The following is a 16,643-nucleotide window of genomic DNA, read 5'->3' as shown; positions in this document are numbered from 1 at the left end:
CTACCTATAAAAACTAGATGAATTCCAGGAGGATGCAACAGAATAGATGCTAAAGCATACATGCCAATAACACACAACTTTTCACTAAGTTTACTTTGGATTTAAACCCTCAAAATTTCTCTGCTAAGAGTCAAAAAGTAAGCTTTCCTTGGAGAATGAACTGCACACCTTAGAGACAGAAGGGCTGCGCTTACACTGGGTCTCAACACTGCCTTCACTCACCTGCACAGTGCCTGAGGCCGAGCTACAGCTGTGCCCATGCCATGCTATAGAGCCGTACCCAGGAAATGGGAACCCCAACAGGGAACAGCAGCCGAGCAGTCAGGATGAGAGACATTCCTTCACCACCACTGCCAGCCCTGCTCCCCTTTCATTGCTCAGGCAATGGCTGCTGCCAGTGGGCATTTTTCCGAGCTGCAAGGTCAGCGCCTCGGAAAGACACAGGCGGTTTTAAACACGGGCACTGCAACACAATCTAGGTACCTGCCTCAAAAAGTTACTCAGTTATTTCCCAGAGCAAGCATAGTTCACTGATCCAAGCTTTATTTAAGAACATCGTAACCAACACTTCCACTTTCTGTCATGCTGTAGTCAGTATTCTGAAATTACTAATCTAGGCAAAAACCCTCCCACTGATAGGCTAGTTGGTTTCTGAAGCCCTGACAAGCCAAAGCAAGGTCACTGCCGAGAGGCGAGTGTGCCTAACAGTCCAGTTCCAAGGAATCTGCTTCTCCTTGGACAGAGCCATCCTGAACTGGAACCGGAGGAAAGCTTTCCAAATCCGTCACATCTGCCACAGACCTGCTAAGGCCAGCTGACGTCTCGCCGATGCTACATGCACTGCCTTGGTCTGTTATTTCCAAATTCAATTTTATTTTTTTTCATAGGAGAATGTAATGCATCAAAACACTCGGGTCACATTTTCATTGTGGTGCTTCTCCTTGGTTCGGAAAAGATTTGGAAAGCGTTACACACCCTAGGCACAATACCCGCCTTCACCCTGCCAAGAAAAACTAATGCTAGAAAAATGCTCAGATGACTTCAAACTGTACGCATATCTGCCTCTTTGTTGTTGGGGTTCTTCTACTTGTTTTCCTTGTTCTATGCTTGCATTTTGAGATTAAAAAGGAAAATGCAAACTTACTGTAGAACTATCAAGAGTGAAGAAAAGCAGAAGTGCTGCCCATGAAGCCACATGCGGTGGAACACAGCTTGCTCAGCCATCGGCCTCCAGTGCCACACACACCTGTATCCCAACCTACTCCCGCCCCGTCTCTTGCCTTGGATTTTTACTGTGACCCTTGTTAAAACTTCCCACAGATCCAAAGCTGCCAGAGGATGGCAAAGGCACTGTCCTGTAGCAGAGTTATGCTGAGATCTGATGATATAGCATACATCCAGATAGACCGTACTTTGCTGTAAGTTCACAAAATCAGAAGCGTTCTAAAGTCCTAAAGAAAAATGTAAGAAAAGAGGAAATTCAGATACTTTTTTCCTGCTAAACTCGAAGTTTCCTTAGTCAACGTTATGGGACTAGAAAGAATCATTACCAAGCACTTGCTGATCAAAAATCAGAAAGAAAAAAAAAAAAATGTGAAGAAGTAACTTCTCAAGCACATAGTTGATCTGGAGAAAAGTAAGAGTCCCTCTCACCAACTTGGCTGATGACAGCAGGACTACAGGGACGGGGAACGAGGGGCAGGCTAGGCTACGAAGCACTGCAGCAGGCACGGACTAAGCGATGCCCGGGCAGGAGCCCCGCCGCAGCCCCCCGTCGCAGCCCACCCTCCGAGCACCTACCTGGGCCGGAAAGCGCTCCGCCCCGTCAGTCTCCGGACCTGAGGTCTGAGGCAGAGCGAGCAAGAGCAAGAAGAGGAAGGAAGGAGAAGAGCGAAGAGGCGAAGCGCCCGCGGACTCCCCACGCCGCCTGCGAGGCCGCACTCAGGCCGGCGTGCAGCCAGGCAAACAAGCGGCCGCCCCGGGCCCGGCACCCCGCCCCGCCCCGCCCCGCGTCCGGGGCGGCCGCGTCCCGCGCTCCGGACGGAGCGGTGGGGCCGGGGGCGGCGGCGAGGGCGGGGCGGCGGGGGCGGGAGGGCGCAACGGGCCGCGGCCCCCCCAGCCCGAAGCCCTCCGGCCCGCAGGGGAGGAGCGCGGGGCCGGGCGGCGGCGGCGGGCGAGCGGCGCCCCCAAGGTCGCGGTCGCCCCGTCCGGGGGCAGCAGCCGCCCTCTCCCCTGGGCGGGAAGCGGCGGCGAAGTTTCCCCCGCGGGCTGCGGCGCTGCCCCCGCCCCGCTCCGCGCCCCCGGCAGCGCCGGGCGCGATGCTCACCTGGGGTCGAGGGGCAACGCGAGCGGAGGCGGCGGCGCAGCTGGTGCAGGATGACGGCGAGGCCGGAGTAGTACACCCTCAGCAAGGGCACCAGCAGAGACAATAGCGACATGGCTGCCTCCCGCCCCTCGGCGGCTCGGCGGAGCGGGGAGCGCCAGTACAGCTCCCGATGCGCGCGGCGCGGAGGTTCCGCCGGCGGCGGGCCAGGGGGCGCGGCTCGGGGCGGCCCCCACCCAGCGGAAGGGACGGGACGGCGAGCGGGGAAGGGAGGGGACGAAACCAGAGGGAGGCGCCGCCGCTGTCACAGCGGCGCTCGGCCCGCCGCGCCTCCCGCCCTTCTGGGCATGTGCGGCGGGGGAAGGGCCACGCGCGGCCGGCGCGGGCACGGGCGGCTCTGCTTCGGGGCCAGGGCTGCGGCCGGGCGGTTGGGGCCGCGCCGCAGCCTTAAGGCTGGCGGGAGGTTCTGAGCGCGGCGTTACCCGTCGGTCCTCGCCGGACGGCGGTCAGCGCGGTGTCCGGTAACGGAGCTGGGCCACAGCCGGGGCTGCGATCGGCAGAGCTCCTCTCGGAACGGGCAGCGGACGGAGCCCGTTCGGGCGGCTGGAGGCAGCCCCGCGGAGTACAGCTGCGTAGAAAGAGCCTGAACTTCACACGGCCGCTGCAAGTCATGCCTTTTATCTCACAGGTTTTGTCGGTTTAAAATACTTATTCTTAAGATGACGAGTACTTGAGACAGAACAGTAAGTCCTAGCCATCGGTTCTGTTAAGTTCGTGGTTCAGGCTATGGAAAGTATCTTGCCTTGCGCTTACACTGAGTTTCTCATTCACAGAATGCAGATGGACTTGAGCGTTGATATTCAACAAAAGGATGAGCAGTAGTTTCACAAGAGGAAACATTTACCCACCTATTCAATGTTAGGAGTGCATTCAAAGTGCAATATCCTCTTAAAAAAAAAATAGAGTCGAATAATGATTTGGGTTGCAAGAGACCCGAAAGATCATGTAGTTCCCCCATTCCACGGGCTGGGCTGCTACCTACTAGATGAGGCTGCCCAGGGACCCATTCAATATGGCATCGAATGCCTCCAGTGCTTCACTCCCCTATGAAAAACATCCTCAACATATAATCTAAATAGCCCTTTTTAGTGTAAAGCAATTCCCCCTTGTCCTGTCACTGTCTGCCCATGTTAAAAGGTGGTCTCCCTTCTGTTTATAAGCTCCCTTCATGTACTGGAAGGCTGCAGTGAGGTCTCCCCTGAGCCTTCTCCATGCTGAACAACCCAACTCCCTCAGCTTCTCTTCATAGGATAGGTGCTCCAATTCTCTGATCATCTTTGCAGCCTCCTATGGACCTACTCCAACAGCTCCATATCCTTCTTGAGATGGGGTCCCTGGCCTGGACACAGTACTCCAGAAGGGGCTTCACAAGGGCAGAGCAGAGGGGGACAATCCCCTTCCTATCCCTGCTGGCCGCTCCTCTTCCAATGCAGACCAGGATACCTTTGGCCTTCTGGGCTGCAACCACACACTAATGGCTCATGTTAATTCTTTAATCTACCAGGACCCCAAAGTCTCCACAGGGAAGAAGTTCTCCAAGTCTGTACAGATGTCTGGGATTTCCCTGACCCACGTGCAACACCTTGCACTTGATCTCATTGAACCTGCACATGTGCCCACCTTTCAAGTTTACCAAGGTCCCTTTGGATGGTATCCCTTCCTTCTGCTGAATCAACTGCACTCACCTTGGTGTCATCAGCAAACTTGCTGAAGGTGCACTATGGTCATCTATGTCATTGATAAAGAGCACTGGTCCTAAGATAGACCCCTGGGGGACACCACTCATCACTGGCTTCCAACTGGACACAGGTCTGTTGACAACCACCCTTTGGCTGCAATTATCCGAACAATTCATTATCCACCAAATAGTCCATCCTTTGAAACTGTCTCTGTCCAATTTAGAGATAAGGACATGGTGTGGGACCAAATTAAAGGCCTTGCACAAGTCCAGGTAGATGACACCACTCTCCCTTAGTTTAAGTAGACAAAATCAGTTGAAACTGACGTTCAGTTTCAGAAAAAAAGCAGTTACCAATCTAACTTCTATTGGAAAGCTCATCAGAACCGACTTTGTCTGCTCTCAGGAATATGCATCAAGTCAAAGCAGGCCGCATAGTTGCTCCGGGACAAAAACAATCATTTTATGTTATGTATCTTTGAATTTCTTCTCTTTTTATTAATGCATGGCATTATGCAAACATAAATAATAAACAGAAAATCATGCAGTCACATCAATGAAAATTTCATTCCTAATGTATATTGTTCTCAGCCATGCACACAATGCTAGGAAGAGCATCACAAACAGACATGAAAGAAAAAACACTGATGTTTAGAGAAGGTGTATTATTCTTTCCACTTATCTCACTAAAAATCAAATCCCGACTCCTTCATGCTGAGCAGTCCTTACGTGCTTTTCTCAGAACTGCAGCATTAATGAATGCTCTTTGTAACTTTAAGGTGTGAAACTTGCCTACAGTGGATTTACACGATCTGGATATAAATGCTCTGTACTTTGTCAAGTTTTCTAGTATAAGAAAATCAATGTATATTCAAGCTGTGGAAATAAATGTTCTCCTGTCCTTTCTCAGGCAGTACTTAGCAAAGAATTAGACCGAGGGTGAACAACTGATGAGCTAGGATTAATCTCTTACTGGTTCCAATACTTTTTCTCTATGTTACAATTATTTTCAATCCTCTGTGATTCATAAAAAAAAAGAGGTAAATGTGTTTGAACACCATTTTTTTTCTAAAGGCTGGAGTGATTCAAACGAGCAGAGAGAAGCATTAAGATCAGACATATGTTTTAGATTCTTTTCAAACAGTATCTTATGATACATTCTAGTTTTAATTTGTATTTCCATTTCCATAGTTTTCATTAGTCACCATCATTACTTCTTATTGATATGCTGTTGGTTTATTTTCTTATAGTCATTAGCTGCAAAGCTCTGAGTATTTGGGCTGGAGTCTTGCCCATATACTTCAGACACCTCACTGAGACGTTATTACCTTGGTGAAATTTTGAATGTCTGAGCCCTGGAAGGGACACGGTAGTAATCTAATCATCTCAGCTTTCTGACATGGGCAGTGGCCAGAAAGAGACACTTCTGAAGATCTGCAGAAGATGTCTGCTGCCTCTGAGGTGCGCCAGGTTCTTCCTTCTTTCTGCTGACTGCTGAAGTGAACTCACACCAGCAGCAGGTGAGGCCAGCTTGTGGCTAGAGCCCAGATAGCCTCCTGAAAAGCTTTGGAAATACCAGGAATGCTCTATCCACACATGCCACTGCTGATCCATCCCTCCTGCAGGACTGGTGCTAATGAGGCAGTATTTGATCACAGCTCTTCCACCCACATTTTGCATAAAGATGCATAAAGCCTCAAGAAAGGAAGTGGGTGATGTTTCTAGACTCTTAATTAAATACTGAGCTCCAACTTCCCAGCAGAATGGCATAATCAGCAGCCATGAGGTATCACGGGTGCTAGGTATTGAAGCTGAAAGCTTGTGCAGGCAGGAAGGCAGAGGCACGGGGCTGTGGCAGAGCAGACACAAGCCAACTCAAGGCTAGCTTCACAGTTCCAAGACTGGCAAGGGGCAGAGAATATGGGGAGTGAAGGAGGCTATGACCTGTTACTCACTTTGTTCCATGACAGTCTTCCATTCAGCACATCCTGCCCCAGTTTTGGCCTCTCAATTTTGCTCCCTTTGAGAGAAGAATGAGTTTCATTGCCTTTGTGTATTGACCTTGCAGAGGTGAGGGATCAGTGGGAGAGGCTGGCCACACTTTGTACACAAGCATGGCACAGCAGTCAGGGGGGCATGCACTTGAGGAGCAGGCAGTGTCACATCAGTCCCTTTCAATTCCACTTCCTCCCTCAGTTTAAGACGTGCGCTTTGCACTTCGCACGTACGTCAAAGCTGGTGGCCCACACCGGAAGAAGTGAGACATAATTCTTACTGCTGCTAATTTTTCAGGCTTCTAAAAGAGATTTAAATGCCTGTCTTCCTAAGCTGGATTGCAGTAGAACTTGAGGCAAGAGATAAGTGCCTATCTTCCCAAACATGTGTGGGTGAATAAAGTTAAATGCCCGAGGAACTTTCATGTTCAGAAGGGAGGTGCTCTTAAGATTAGACCATGCTGGGAAATAGCTGGTATTGCTGTCTGCAATTCATGTGGGTTTTTGAGCACCTGCATACCATTTTGATAGGCTGCATTCCTCTCTTTTTTTTCTTCTATGCAAAAAAGTGTCCCTTTAGATACCCCCAAACTAGACATCGTCTTGCCTGCTATTAAGCACTTGAGCGAGCAGGATCACTGAGAACACTCAGCTCTCAGGGAGCTCTTCAGTAGTTTGGGAGGGTTGTTTACCTGGAAAACAGGCAACTTTGCCAAGGGGAAAGCTGTCTGCAGCTATGCAATAGGCAGTCTCCAGGACTGCGAGCATACACTTCTTCTATGGGCAATCATCTCATGGGACACAGTTACGTATCTAGTAATGCTGGGGCACTGAATGTGCGTAAGGCCACAGGTGAGTCTAAGAACAGCCTTCTATGTATTTGTGTTGGTGCTACAACATTTGCCCATGAAGACGAAAGGCTTTTAACCCCTCTCACTCTTCATAGATCTTTCACTCTTTGAGAAATTGGTCTAATTAGGAGAAACTAACCTTTGTCAGTGTGGCTACAGAGATAAGGAAGCGAAGCTCAGGAACAGAATAAACAAAAGAGATTTGAGTTTTGTAGCCTGAAGTTCAGTTAATACTAAAGAGGGGTCAGAGTCTCAGTTCATATTCTCTAAACAGCATACGTTTTCTAGGATGGAGGAAAACATGATTATTTGGGCTATTTAGCACCAAGGAGTCCTGGAATAGGGACAACTTCCCCTCCAGACAAACGCTCTAACCACCAACCTATTATGCAAGGAGCACAATGTGCTGAATCTTCTTGCAGAGCTTTCTTAAATGACTGCCCCTGCAGTGACTATTATATTTGTGCATCGGAGTACTTGGCTTATGTCCCGCTGTCAGGATGTGCCTGCTCTGCAAAGCCTGCAGCATGAGCTGCTGGGGCTGTGTGCGCTGCCCCCAGAACACCTGCTCCCCACCAGGTGGGCTCTGAGCACCTTCCCCTGCTGCTGCCCACCTGCAACTCAGCAACTGACTAAGAAACTGAAGATACAGAAGGCAGAAAAAAGCAGATAATTTAGAACAAAGTAAAATCTACAAACACAGTGCGTGCATACAGTACTTCTGCAGGAACCTAAGTATAATGCAGATGAAGTACGACAGAAATACACGAGCTTTTGTTAAAAACAGTTTCTGCCACAAAATAGCAGATTCACTTAGGATTACTGGAGAACATGTATTATACGCCCATTATGGAACTGGCTTTGTTGACAGTGAAGTTGTGGAAAAGGATAGACTGTGTCATACCTGCAGAGTGGTTACTTCAATGTTTGTACAGCGATGCCTACATGCACCTGTGAAATACCATACACAACACTGCCCAGCCACTAAGAGGATTTTGTTAAAGTTCAGCGAACAATCAAGAAGACAAATATAGTCCCAAACAAGAGTTTTCCATGGTACCTGGCACCTTCAGAAGTCTATGATCTCTTCCTTAAAGATGCTGTGAGATAAACATGGCTTTCATCAGAAACTTGATTAGCAACATTCTCATGTAGGGGAAATAAAAAGCAGAATCACTACTCACAAGCTGGATGTTATGAGTTGATCTGCACCTCTATTTTTGTTGCTCTTTTTTCACAACAATACTTCGCTACCATGTACAGCACTGTTAAAAGAAGCAAGGTTTGTGGGCAGAACAGAGCAGATGGACTTCCAGGTGCACATAACCTTGCCTCTGACCTTAGACAGACATGGCTATGATACTGCTGCTGCTGGTCATGCTCATGGTGCAGCACAAGAGTTCACTGGTCCACCTGTGCTGGCAGTTCCCTGAAAACTGCTATCACCTTATCATGGCCAACCAGCCACAGGCAATTGGAGGGAGCCCTGCGGGCATGAGGAACTTTGGTTCTGGGGACACCAACTATTCTGCACCCTACATGCCACAGACAAGTGGGAGACATCACACCACAACCCGAGTGTGGGCAGACAGCCAGGTGATGGAAAGTGTGAGGGTTTGCCTGTCAATTTTTTCAGGGTCACAGGAGTGACAAAGTGTCCAAGATTGTGCCACACAGAGAGACTTGCATGGTTGGGGCTGCTGTAAGGGAAGGCGTCTGCTGCTGCCAAAATAATGCAATAAATTAACTGCTTTGAACTCTTTACACAGCTTGGGTTTGTCTATCCGTGTGTATGTATTTTCCTTTGTATTCTCACTTTGCCTATTGATTCTTGGACTGGTGCCGATGCGTGTCATTTTTAGGAGCTGTGCTGCTTTTGTGCTACAAACATCCTGGATAGGAATCCAGGCATTGCCCACCCATGGCACTCCACAGTGAGCAGAGGGACAGCAATTCCTTTACTTCTGTCAAAGGATGTCTGCGGTGTTTCAGACTGCTTGGCTGCTGCCGATAGGAAACAGCAGCGGGTAAAGAGACACACAGCACCAGCTGCAGGGAAGATGATCGGACCAAAATATGATGCAAATGCTGAGAAAAGAAGTTATGCAAACGCCACAAAATAGGGTTTGTAAGGAAGGCTAGAGATGGGTTAGCCTTTGCTTTAGCTCCACTGGAAAATGGCCCAGCTCACTGGTAATGCATGCCGCAGTGCAGTGGTGGGATGAAGATGGGCAACTCAGTCTCAGCGATGTCAGACAGCATGGAGATATGTCCCAGAGCTGCTACCTCTCCCTTCCATACCAAATGTGCTGGGTGCTGCTGAGGGCCGAGGGAACCCAGCAGTACTTCATGCCCGCACTGCCCTTGTCATCCTTTTGTCCCTGCCATGGCACAGCTGTCACCGCCACCTCTCCTCATCCTGTAGCACTCGCTGCCGCTCCATTCTTCTCAATTCCACTTCACTTTCTAATCACCCTGACAAACCTGTCTCTGTATCTGCCTACAATCACTGGATTCCCCAATCTCTTGATCACACCTGCCTGTCAGTTGTCCAAAAGATTACGTATGTCTCATAATTTCCACTTACTTTAATAAACGAGCGGTTGCAATGTTATATAACTTGTTTATGTTTGGCTTGTGCAGCAGTCGTTTGGATTTTGGCTATTCTATAGCATTACATTCATTTACTAAGCACAAAGCACAGCTGTGTAAAAAGCTAGTGAGGCCAGTAGAAGAACAGACTTGAAATGGGAGGATTAAAAAATGTAAAAGGAAAAGATAAAAGAATAAAGTGGTCCTGCCATCCTTGAGGACAAGTTCACGTAGATGACATAGATGAGGTAAAAACAGACAGCTGAAAGAAAGCCTTCTTATTTCTTGTCCTTAGGACGATCCATGTCCCTGTAAGCACTGAGCTTTGCTTTTTGTTCTTCAAATCATTTCTGCTGGTACAAAAGAAAACCGTGATGTGATCAAAGTGCTGAATTGCGTTAAGAACCACTGCAGAGAGGATTCAGCGAGGCACAGACCTTACACTTTCTTCTCTAACAGTTGCCTGTGATGAGCCATAAAATGTCCAAGAATTATACTTTAACCCCCTAAAATATATGCACTAGAAATTATCTGATACAATTCATTCTGCTGATAGGAAGAATTTAAACACTGGAGAAAGCCAAGAGCTCATCTAGAGAGTTATTAAGAACACCCTTCCCGAATTACCTAAAGATGTCTGATTCCAATTATATAAATGATACTAGCCTTTAGTTTATTGAAAGATAATAAACTATTTTTATTATACACAATATATTACTTCTGATAGTGTAATTCCAAGTCTATTAAGGCGCCAGTTTAACATCATCATCACATCCCAGTGTGCTGAGATAGAGCAGAATGAAAGATGAGATTTTTTTTTTTTTAAATCTGACACTGGAGACTCACAAATAAGTAACAAATTGGTTACTGCTCACTGCACTGGCTGCTCCAGCCAGATCAATGATGCCAGGGTTCCCAGGAGTCATGCTGGTTAGGAACAGGGCTTGTAAGATTCTTCACCATGCTAGATTTTGTATTGTGTCCTAACCTGCTGCTGCTGTCTGAGTAGTATCAGCTTCTTGTATTCAATATTTAATGGCAATAAGCCTAACATAAAGAACTCAGATATCAGTGCTTGTGAAAATGGCAGATCTATTTTTATGTTCTTGGTTTGAATTTTTTTTTTCTTTTTTTGTGTGTAAAAGTACATTTTTAAGTACCAGCATGACACTATAAAATGACATAGGTGGTTCAAATGCCTAAGAAGCTTTTAGAACTAAGATTTAAGCCTGTTTTGTAACAAGTATTTTTCATCTAATAAAAGGCCTTAATCCAAACCAACCAATAACTGAAGTGAACAGTTACTGTCTTAAAAGCTACTTCTTAAAATGAGGCTGCTTTTTTTTTTTCCCCTCAAAACTTGCAGAAGGCCATCACATAATGATCCACTCCATGTCACACTGAATGTTAATTTTTACATTTTGAATAAGCTTCTTTACCACTGCAGAATATTTTATTCCAAAATCCCAGCAGGGAGGTGTGCTTCTGCTCTCTGACTTGCTTCAAAGTGGATTTATGGAAGGTCACTAAACTATAGAGAGTTTATATAATGTCACATAATAATAATAATAAAGGCATCTATTGTAACTGTATATGCACATTTATGTGTACAGACAGATTAAATGACATTCTGAAATGTCATTAAGCTTGCAGGAGGGGAGTGGCATTTCCCACACCCAGGACTTAACATGGAAGTGTTTGAAGGGAGTGGCTGATGCTGTTACTTCTTTCCTCAAAAGAGTATGAATTTTTATCTGTGTAAATCACATTAAAGAATTGTTTCCAATTTGAAAATATTTGGAAAATATTGATAGAACATGCACTTGTTACGCAATGAAAATTGTAAGTGGACAGCAAATTCTCCCAGTAACTGCACACCAAAGTCATGAGCCTTAACAAGAAGGTTTAATCAGACGTGTAAAACCACGAGACTTTGTTACTCTTTCAGATTAAAGAAAACAACAAAAATATGCATTATATACAAGGTAAGTAGTCTTATGCTCATGATTTTGCAGGCTGAGTTTCTGATCGCAAAACAAGGGGGTTTCCTGCAACTGCCTGTGTTGGGTCTTGTGCCCATCTTGCTTGCCGTCAACCTGTCTTTTGTTGGGTTTTTCCTTTCTAGTAGTAAGACTGAACATCCAGTGTACTACCTTTAAAGTCTTTTTCTCAAGGAGGAATCAGGGTAAAAACCGGTTTCTCTTTAACTAAATTCTGCATCCAACTTTCCTTGCTGTTTTGTTTCTCACAACATCAATCATGCCCTTATTCTGCATTGTCTTTCCACGAGCTGTTTACAGTATGCCATCAATAGCAATCAAGGATCTGATTCTATCTCTCCTATTACTGTTGATTAAATAGAAAGACTAAATGCAAGAGACTCGCTTGCTTAATCAGAATAGAGTTTATTTACACACACAGGCATACATTTGCCCATAGCCAGGCCCAAAGAAATCGCTGCTCTTAGGTACAGGTTTAGTTTTGCCCTCTATTTAATCATTAACTCTTTCTGTTCTAATCAAGAGGTTCATTTAAATCGTGATGTTACAAAGGAAAGGTTTACTCAGCTTCAGAAATGCGTGTGGATGAACTTGTGTGCTGCAGCTCGGGGAGAACATTGAGCATTGAAAAGCCACATCATGTGAGATCCAAGATCAGCACAGGTCTGTACATAGCCATTAAAATGACTAGCACCTGATATCTTAGAGGGAAATTTAACATCTTCTTACTAGACAATTTCTTATATGGTAAATTCTACCTTCTTTCTCATCTTCACTTATTATACTGATATTAAATAATGATCATTGGACTAAAATTCTGAAGCTGCAATATCCATTTTTTTGTCTTACGACTATTAACAGTTTAGATATAGCAGATGTAACTACTCAAATTAAATGTGAGTTTCATTCATTCTCTTCTAGTTGTGCTGCATTTCACAGTCTAACAACACACATTCAGTGACAAAATATTTCAAGTTTTTTAATATTCCACCTCCTAACTATTGCTTATGTCCTTACTCATGTATTAAATGATCAGAAAAAAATCCCAGCCGTTCTTTAAAGTAGTTACTATTTTATATACTTCTTTTTTTTGTCTGTTACTCATTTCCTGTTTAGCATAAGAGATCTTTTCCATCTCTTCAGAGGGAGTTCACAAGACACCACAATCTGTCACAATTTCTTTAGATACTCCTTGTTTGAAGCGTGTGATAGTGTGTCTCAAAGAATTGTTAAGATTGGTTGGAAAAGACTGCTAAGATCATCTAATCCAATTGTAGTTGACCAAACTAGACCAATCTAGTCCAAGTTTCAGTGTAGCCAAGACTGCTGCACAGAAAGAAGTGCTGATACAGAGGACGTCTCGTGTATTTGTCGTGCAAAACTGCAGATGTAAACTAGGAAGAGATGTAAACTAAGCAAACAGAATGATGTTTGTGTTAAGGCCTGCACAGAGCTGTTTGGCCCCATGGCTTTCTTCCCTGCCCCAAGCAGGCCTGGTAGCCATATGTAGCCATGGGTGATGATGACTGCACCAGTGTGTGGGCCTTGGTGCACCTCTCTAAGGGAGCAGCAGGATAAGCACATCTGATGGACCTGGATCATGACCAGGAACAGTCTACTGCCTGCACTGTCTTGGGTAACATCTCCTTCCCACCAACCCAAACATTTTCTTGACAGATGCTTACCCTGGGACCACATCCTCTCCTCCTTGATTAATCCCCACTCTGCTGAGGGCACTTTGTAAGTCATCTTTGTTCTGCACTTCCCGTTTTTCAGATCACTATTCCATGACATTCAAGAGAGGGAGTGAGAGAGGGAGGGAGAAAAAAAATAAAGAAAACAAAGGTTTTGCAATGAGTCCTTGAAACTTTTTAAATTTAAAGCTTGGTCTCAACCCAGACCTTTTCTCTTTAATTATCTGCCACCACTGCCTGGAATTTTCAGAGCCATTTGAGCCCTGTAATAACTTCTTTGATTTATAGTTACAATGATTTATTCCTGCTGGGGGAAAACCACGCTGATTACTTCTCCCTTGCTTTTGCTGAGTCATTCTGCACGCTCACATTAGCTATTACAATGGGTTTCTAAAAAGACATAATACCAGTCATCATAATGTTCTGAAAGCAAACCCTTGATGTACATACACACAGTTAGACATCCTGCAGAATGTACCATAAGGGAAACTGAACCACCTTTGCAGTGTGCAGACACTTCAGGTTCTTCCAAGCAAAATATTTTTGCCATACTCCCAGAACCAAACATGTTCTCTGTTATTTTCCTGCTCACCTGAAGCTACCATTTCATTTTATATTCTATGTGTTGCTGCAATATGTTACCTTGATTGCTTTTCTTTGCTATGTGCTAGGCTGATAGTTTCAACAATTTTTCTTGTACAAATCTTAAGTCTTTCTTTCTGATCACTGTGCTGGATGATGGTCCTACTTAACACATATATTTTGTGGTTTTTTTTTAACTCCCAGACCAACTAGTTTCCATTTATATACCCTGAAGCAATTCCAATAGAAAGCACAAACATTTTATATATGGTTGCTTTGCTTCCTGTGCTTCCTGTGAAATGATATCATTCACCCCCTTGCAGAGGGTCCATCACATATCGTTCTTAGTACTCAACAAAAAGTTATTTTTTACTGCTTTCAGACCTCTTGCACAAAGGAGAATTTTGCTCTTCTTTCAGTATCAGCATCATGTCTGCAAAATAAATAATTTTACCTTCAATTAAGCTTGCTACTCATCAATGGAACACCGCTAACTTAAAATTTATTACAAATCTTCCAGAGAGACAATAAATTTCACTACTCCAAAGATACATTTCTTGATAGCCTGCAGCCACTAATCACGAACTGATCTAGATTATTAGTGCACAGTACCTCGTCTATCTAGTCATTTACTGTATTGTTTTCTTATCTCTGTGAGCTCTCTTCAGAGCTTTTGTTCGTATTTCTTTCCCCTGCACTTAGTATCCTCACAAACCTACTCTGCAGTGACTCCTCAGGGCAGGGGTGTCCCTGGTGGGATCGCTGTTCTGCAAAGCAGAGAAAAGTCTCCTCATTTTGTGATACTGATTTATTTGCAAACTTTTAGGCTTTGCCTACTTGCCAGCATTCTTTTAATTTACACACCGAAGAAACACATTGAAAATATTCACATCCAAGAACATCTAGAAGCAAATAGATCTATTAAGGTCAGTGGAAATTATGTGACAGTATTTCTCTGGACAAATCAGTAGAGTCAGCAAACAGACTTGGGCTTCCTGACAGTAATCTTAATTTTCTGACTCTTTTTTTCCCTGAGATTCTTCCAGTTTCTTCAGTGTATTTCTTCACCTCCTAATATTGTGAAAGACACCATTACTGTCTCTGCATCCTTAGCCCCTACAGATTCCAATCAAAATATCAGCAATGTAGATGGATGCCTGCTGTCAGGCCTTTTTTTGTCTCACAGCAGTACAGAAGGCAAAACCCCCACGAATCATTTTCCTTCCATTGATGTGGCCAAGTGACAAGAGAAATTATAGCTTTGAAATGAAGTCCCATCTCCACCTGTCACTATTTGTGTCACTGTGCCACAAAAGAAGATGAGAGGGGCTGTACAAAGTGCCTCCATGACCATGTGTTTTGGTGCCACAGGAAGGATACAGATCTGCTGCCATTTACAGCAGCTGATATCTTCAAGAGATGTATGTGAAGTGTTCAAGCTGAGAATATTCTCTGCTAACTCGCTGAGGACAAGGCTCAAAGCCTAGCAAAACTATGAGACACATCTCTATAAACTTTGGAAATCTTTGGATGCCTTTCTGCAGAATGAAAAGAAAGGGCAGAGCAGTGATTATCTTTGTAAGTGAAGGCTGGGGAGAGAGGCCAGGCTGGAAATACTCAGCACCTTTCTGGATTTGCGCAAACAGCAAACAAAACAGCAGCCATATTCTATGTTTACTGTAACAAAAGGGCCTTGTTTCTATACAGTGTCTCACTGAGGGATTTGAGAGTGAACTTCCACCTTCTGAATCCTCATGGTCCTTCCCGGTGCCCTGACCTCCCTGTGTGCAGCTGGAGCAGACTTTATGAGAATGAAAAGAAAGAAAGAAGAGAAAGAAGCTGTAACTAAAATGTAAATGCTGCAGAAGATGCCTCTTCTATTCCATCAGCAATGTCTGCAACACTACTTTTGAGTCTCAGATTTAATTACTGACGATAGCCCTTGAAGTGTTACGGTCCCACTGCAGCAAAGCCACGGTTTTTCTGGGAAAGTGACTTCAGAAACAGAAAGAAAGAAAGAAAAAGTATCATGTGATTCCATATAACTGCAGGCAGATTATATCCTCAATTACACTTGTACAACTTTATTAAATACCAGTGGGGTTGCACAGGTGTAACTGGAAGCACAACTGCCCTCACAATCTGCAACACCACAGGGCAGAAGCAAGAGCATGCCACCAACCTCCACAGCCCCGGCCGAGCTGGCAGGCACAACTACAGCACCACAAAAATGCATCAGATGTCTGGGTTTCAGCCTTCAGCATTTCAGCTCTGACCTGGGAACATGACTAGTGACTATCTCTGGACATATGCAATTCTGATCTATGATCACAGAATCACAGAATTGTAGGGGTTGGAAGGGACCTCTAGAGATCATCGAGACCAACCCCCCTGCCAAAGCAGGTTCCCTACACCAGGTCGCACAGGTAGGCGTCCAGGCGAGACTTGAATATCTCCAGAGAAGGAGACTCCACAACCTCCCTGGGCAGCCTGTTCCAGTGCTCCGTCACCCTCACCGTGAAGAAGTTCTTACGCACATTCGTGCGAAACTTCCTGTGCTGCAGCTTATGTCCGTTTCCCCTCGTCCTGTCTCCACGTACCACTGAAAAGAGACTGGCCTCACCACTATGGCCGCCACACCTCAGATATTTATAAACCTGGATCAGGTCCCCTCTCACTCATCTTTTCTCAAGGCTAAACAGACCCAGTTCACTTAGCCTTTCTTCATAGGGGAGATGCTCCAGGCCCTTCACCATCTTTGTGGCCCTCCGCTGGACTCTTTCCAAGAGATCCCTGTCTTTTTTGTACTGGGGAGCCCAGAACTGGACTCAGTACTCCAGATGAGGCCTTACCAGGGCAGAGTAGAGGG

The 16,643-nt window shown here is 45.3% G+C and overlaps 2 protein-coding genes across 9 annotated transcripts in view; both read right to left on the bottom strand.

The window, feature by feature from the left end:
- The window catches only part of ZBED1 (zinc finger BED-type containing 1), a 33,835-nt gene extending 31,364 nt beyond the window's left edge, over window positions 1–2,471 (bottom strand). Inside the window, exon 1 of the mRNA XM_085212962.1 lies at window positions 2,327–2,471. The gene's annotated coding sequence lies outside the window, so the exon portion shown is untranslated. The remainder of the gene's footprint in view (window positions 1–2,326) is intronic.
- DHRSX (dehydrogenase/reductase X-linked) overlaps window positions 1–16,643 on the bottom strand; it is a 205,852-nt gene that overhangs the window by 160,786 nt on the left and 28,423 nt on the right. For 4 of the 8 annotated variants that reach the window (XR_014880367.1, XM_085212976.1, XM_085212984.1 and 1 more), the window contains exon 1: window positions 2,327–2,461. The exons of 1 other annotated variant lie outside the window; for it this stretch is intronic. Coding sequence is in view for 5 of the 7 variants with exons in the window: in XM_085212976.1 (XP_085069102.1) it covers window positions 2,327–2,438 (112 nt within the window). In the remaining 2 variants the exon portion in view is untranslated. Of the gene's footprint in view, window positions 1–1,800; window positions 1,934–2,326; window positions 2,462–16,643 lie in introns of those variants that run through there. 3 more of the 8 variants (XM_085212996.1, XM_085213020.1, XM_085213014.1) reach the window with 2 other exon arrangements.

The sequence above is a fragment of the Meleagris gallopavo genome, chromosome 1 (assembly GCF_905368555.1).
Source record: "Meleagris gallopavo chromosome 1, MGAL_WU_HG_1.1, whole genome shotgun sequence".
NCBI lineage: Eukaryota > Metazoa > Chordata > Aves > Galliformes > Phasianidae > Meleagris > Meleagris gallopavo.
This window is presented reverse-complemented; position numbering and strand designations above follow the sequence as displayed.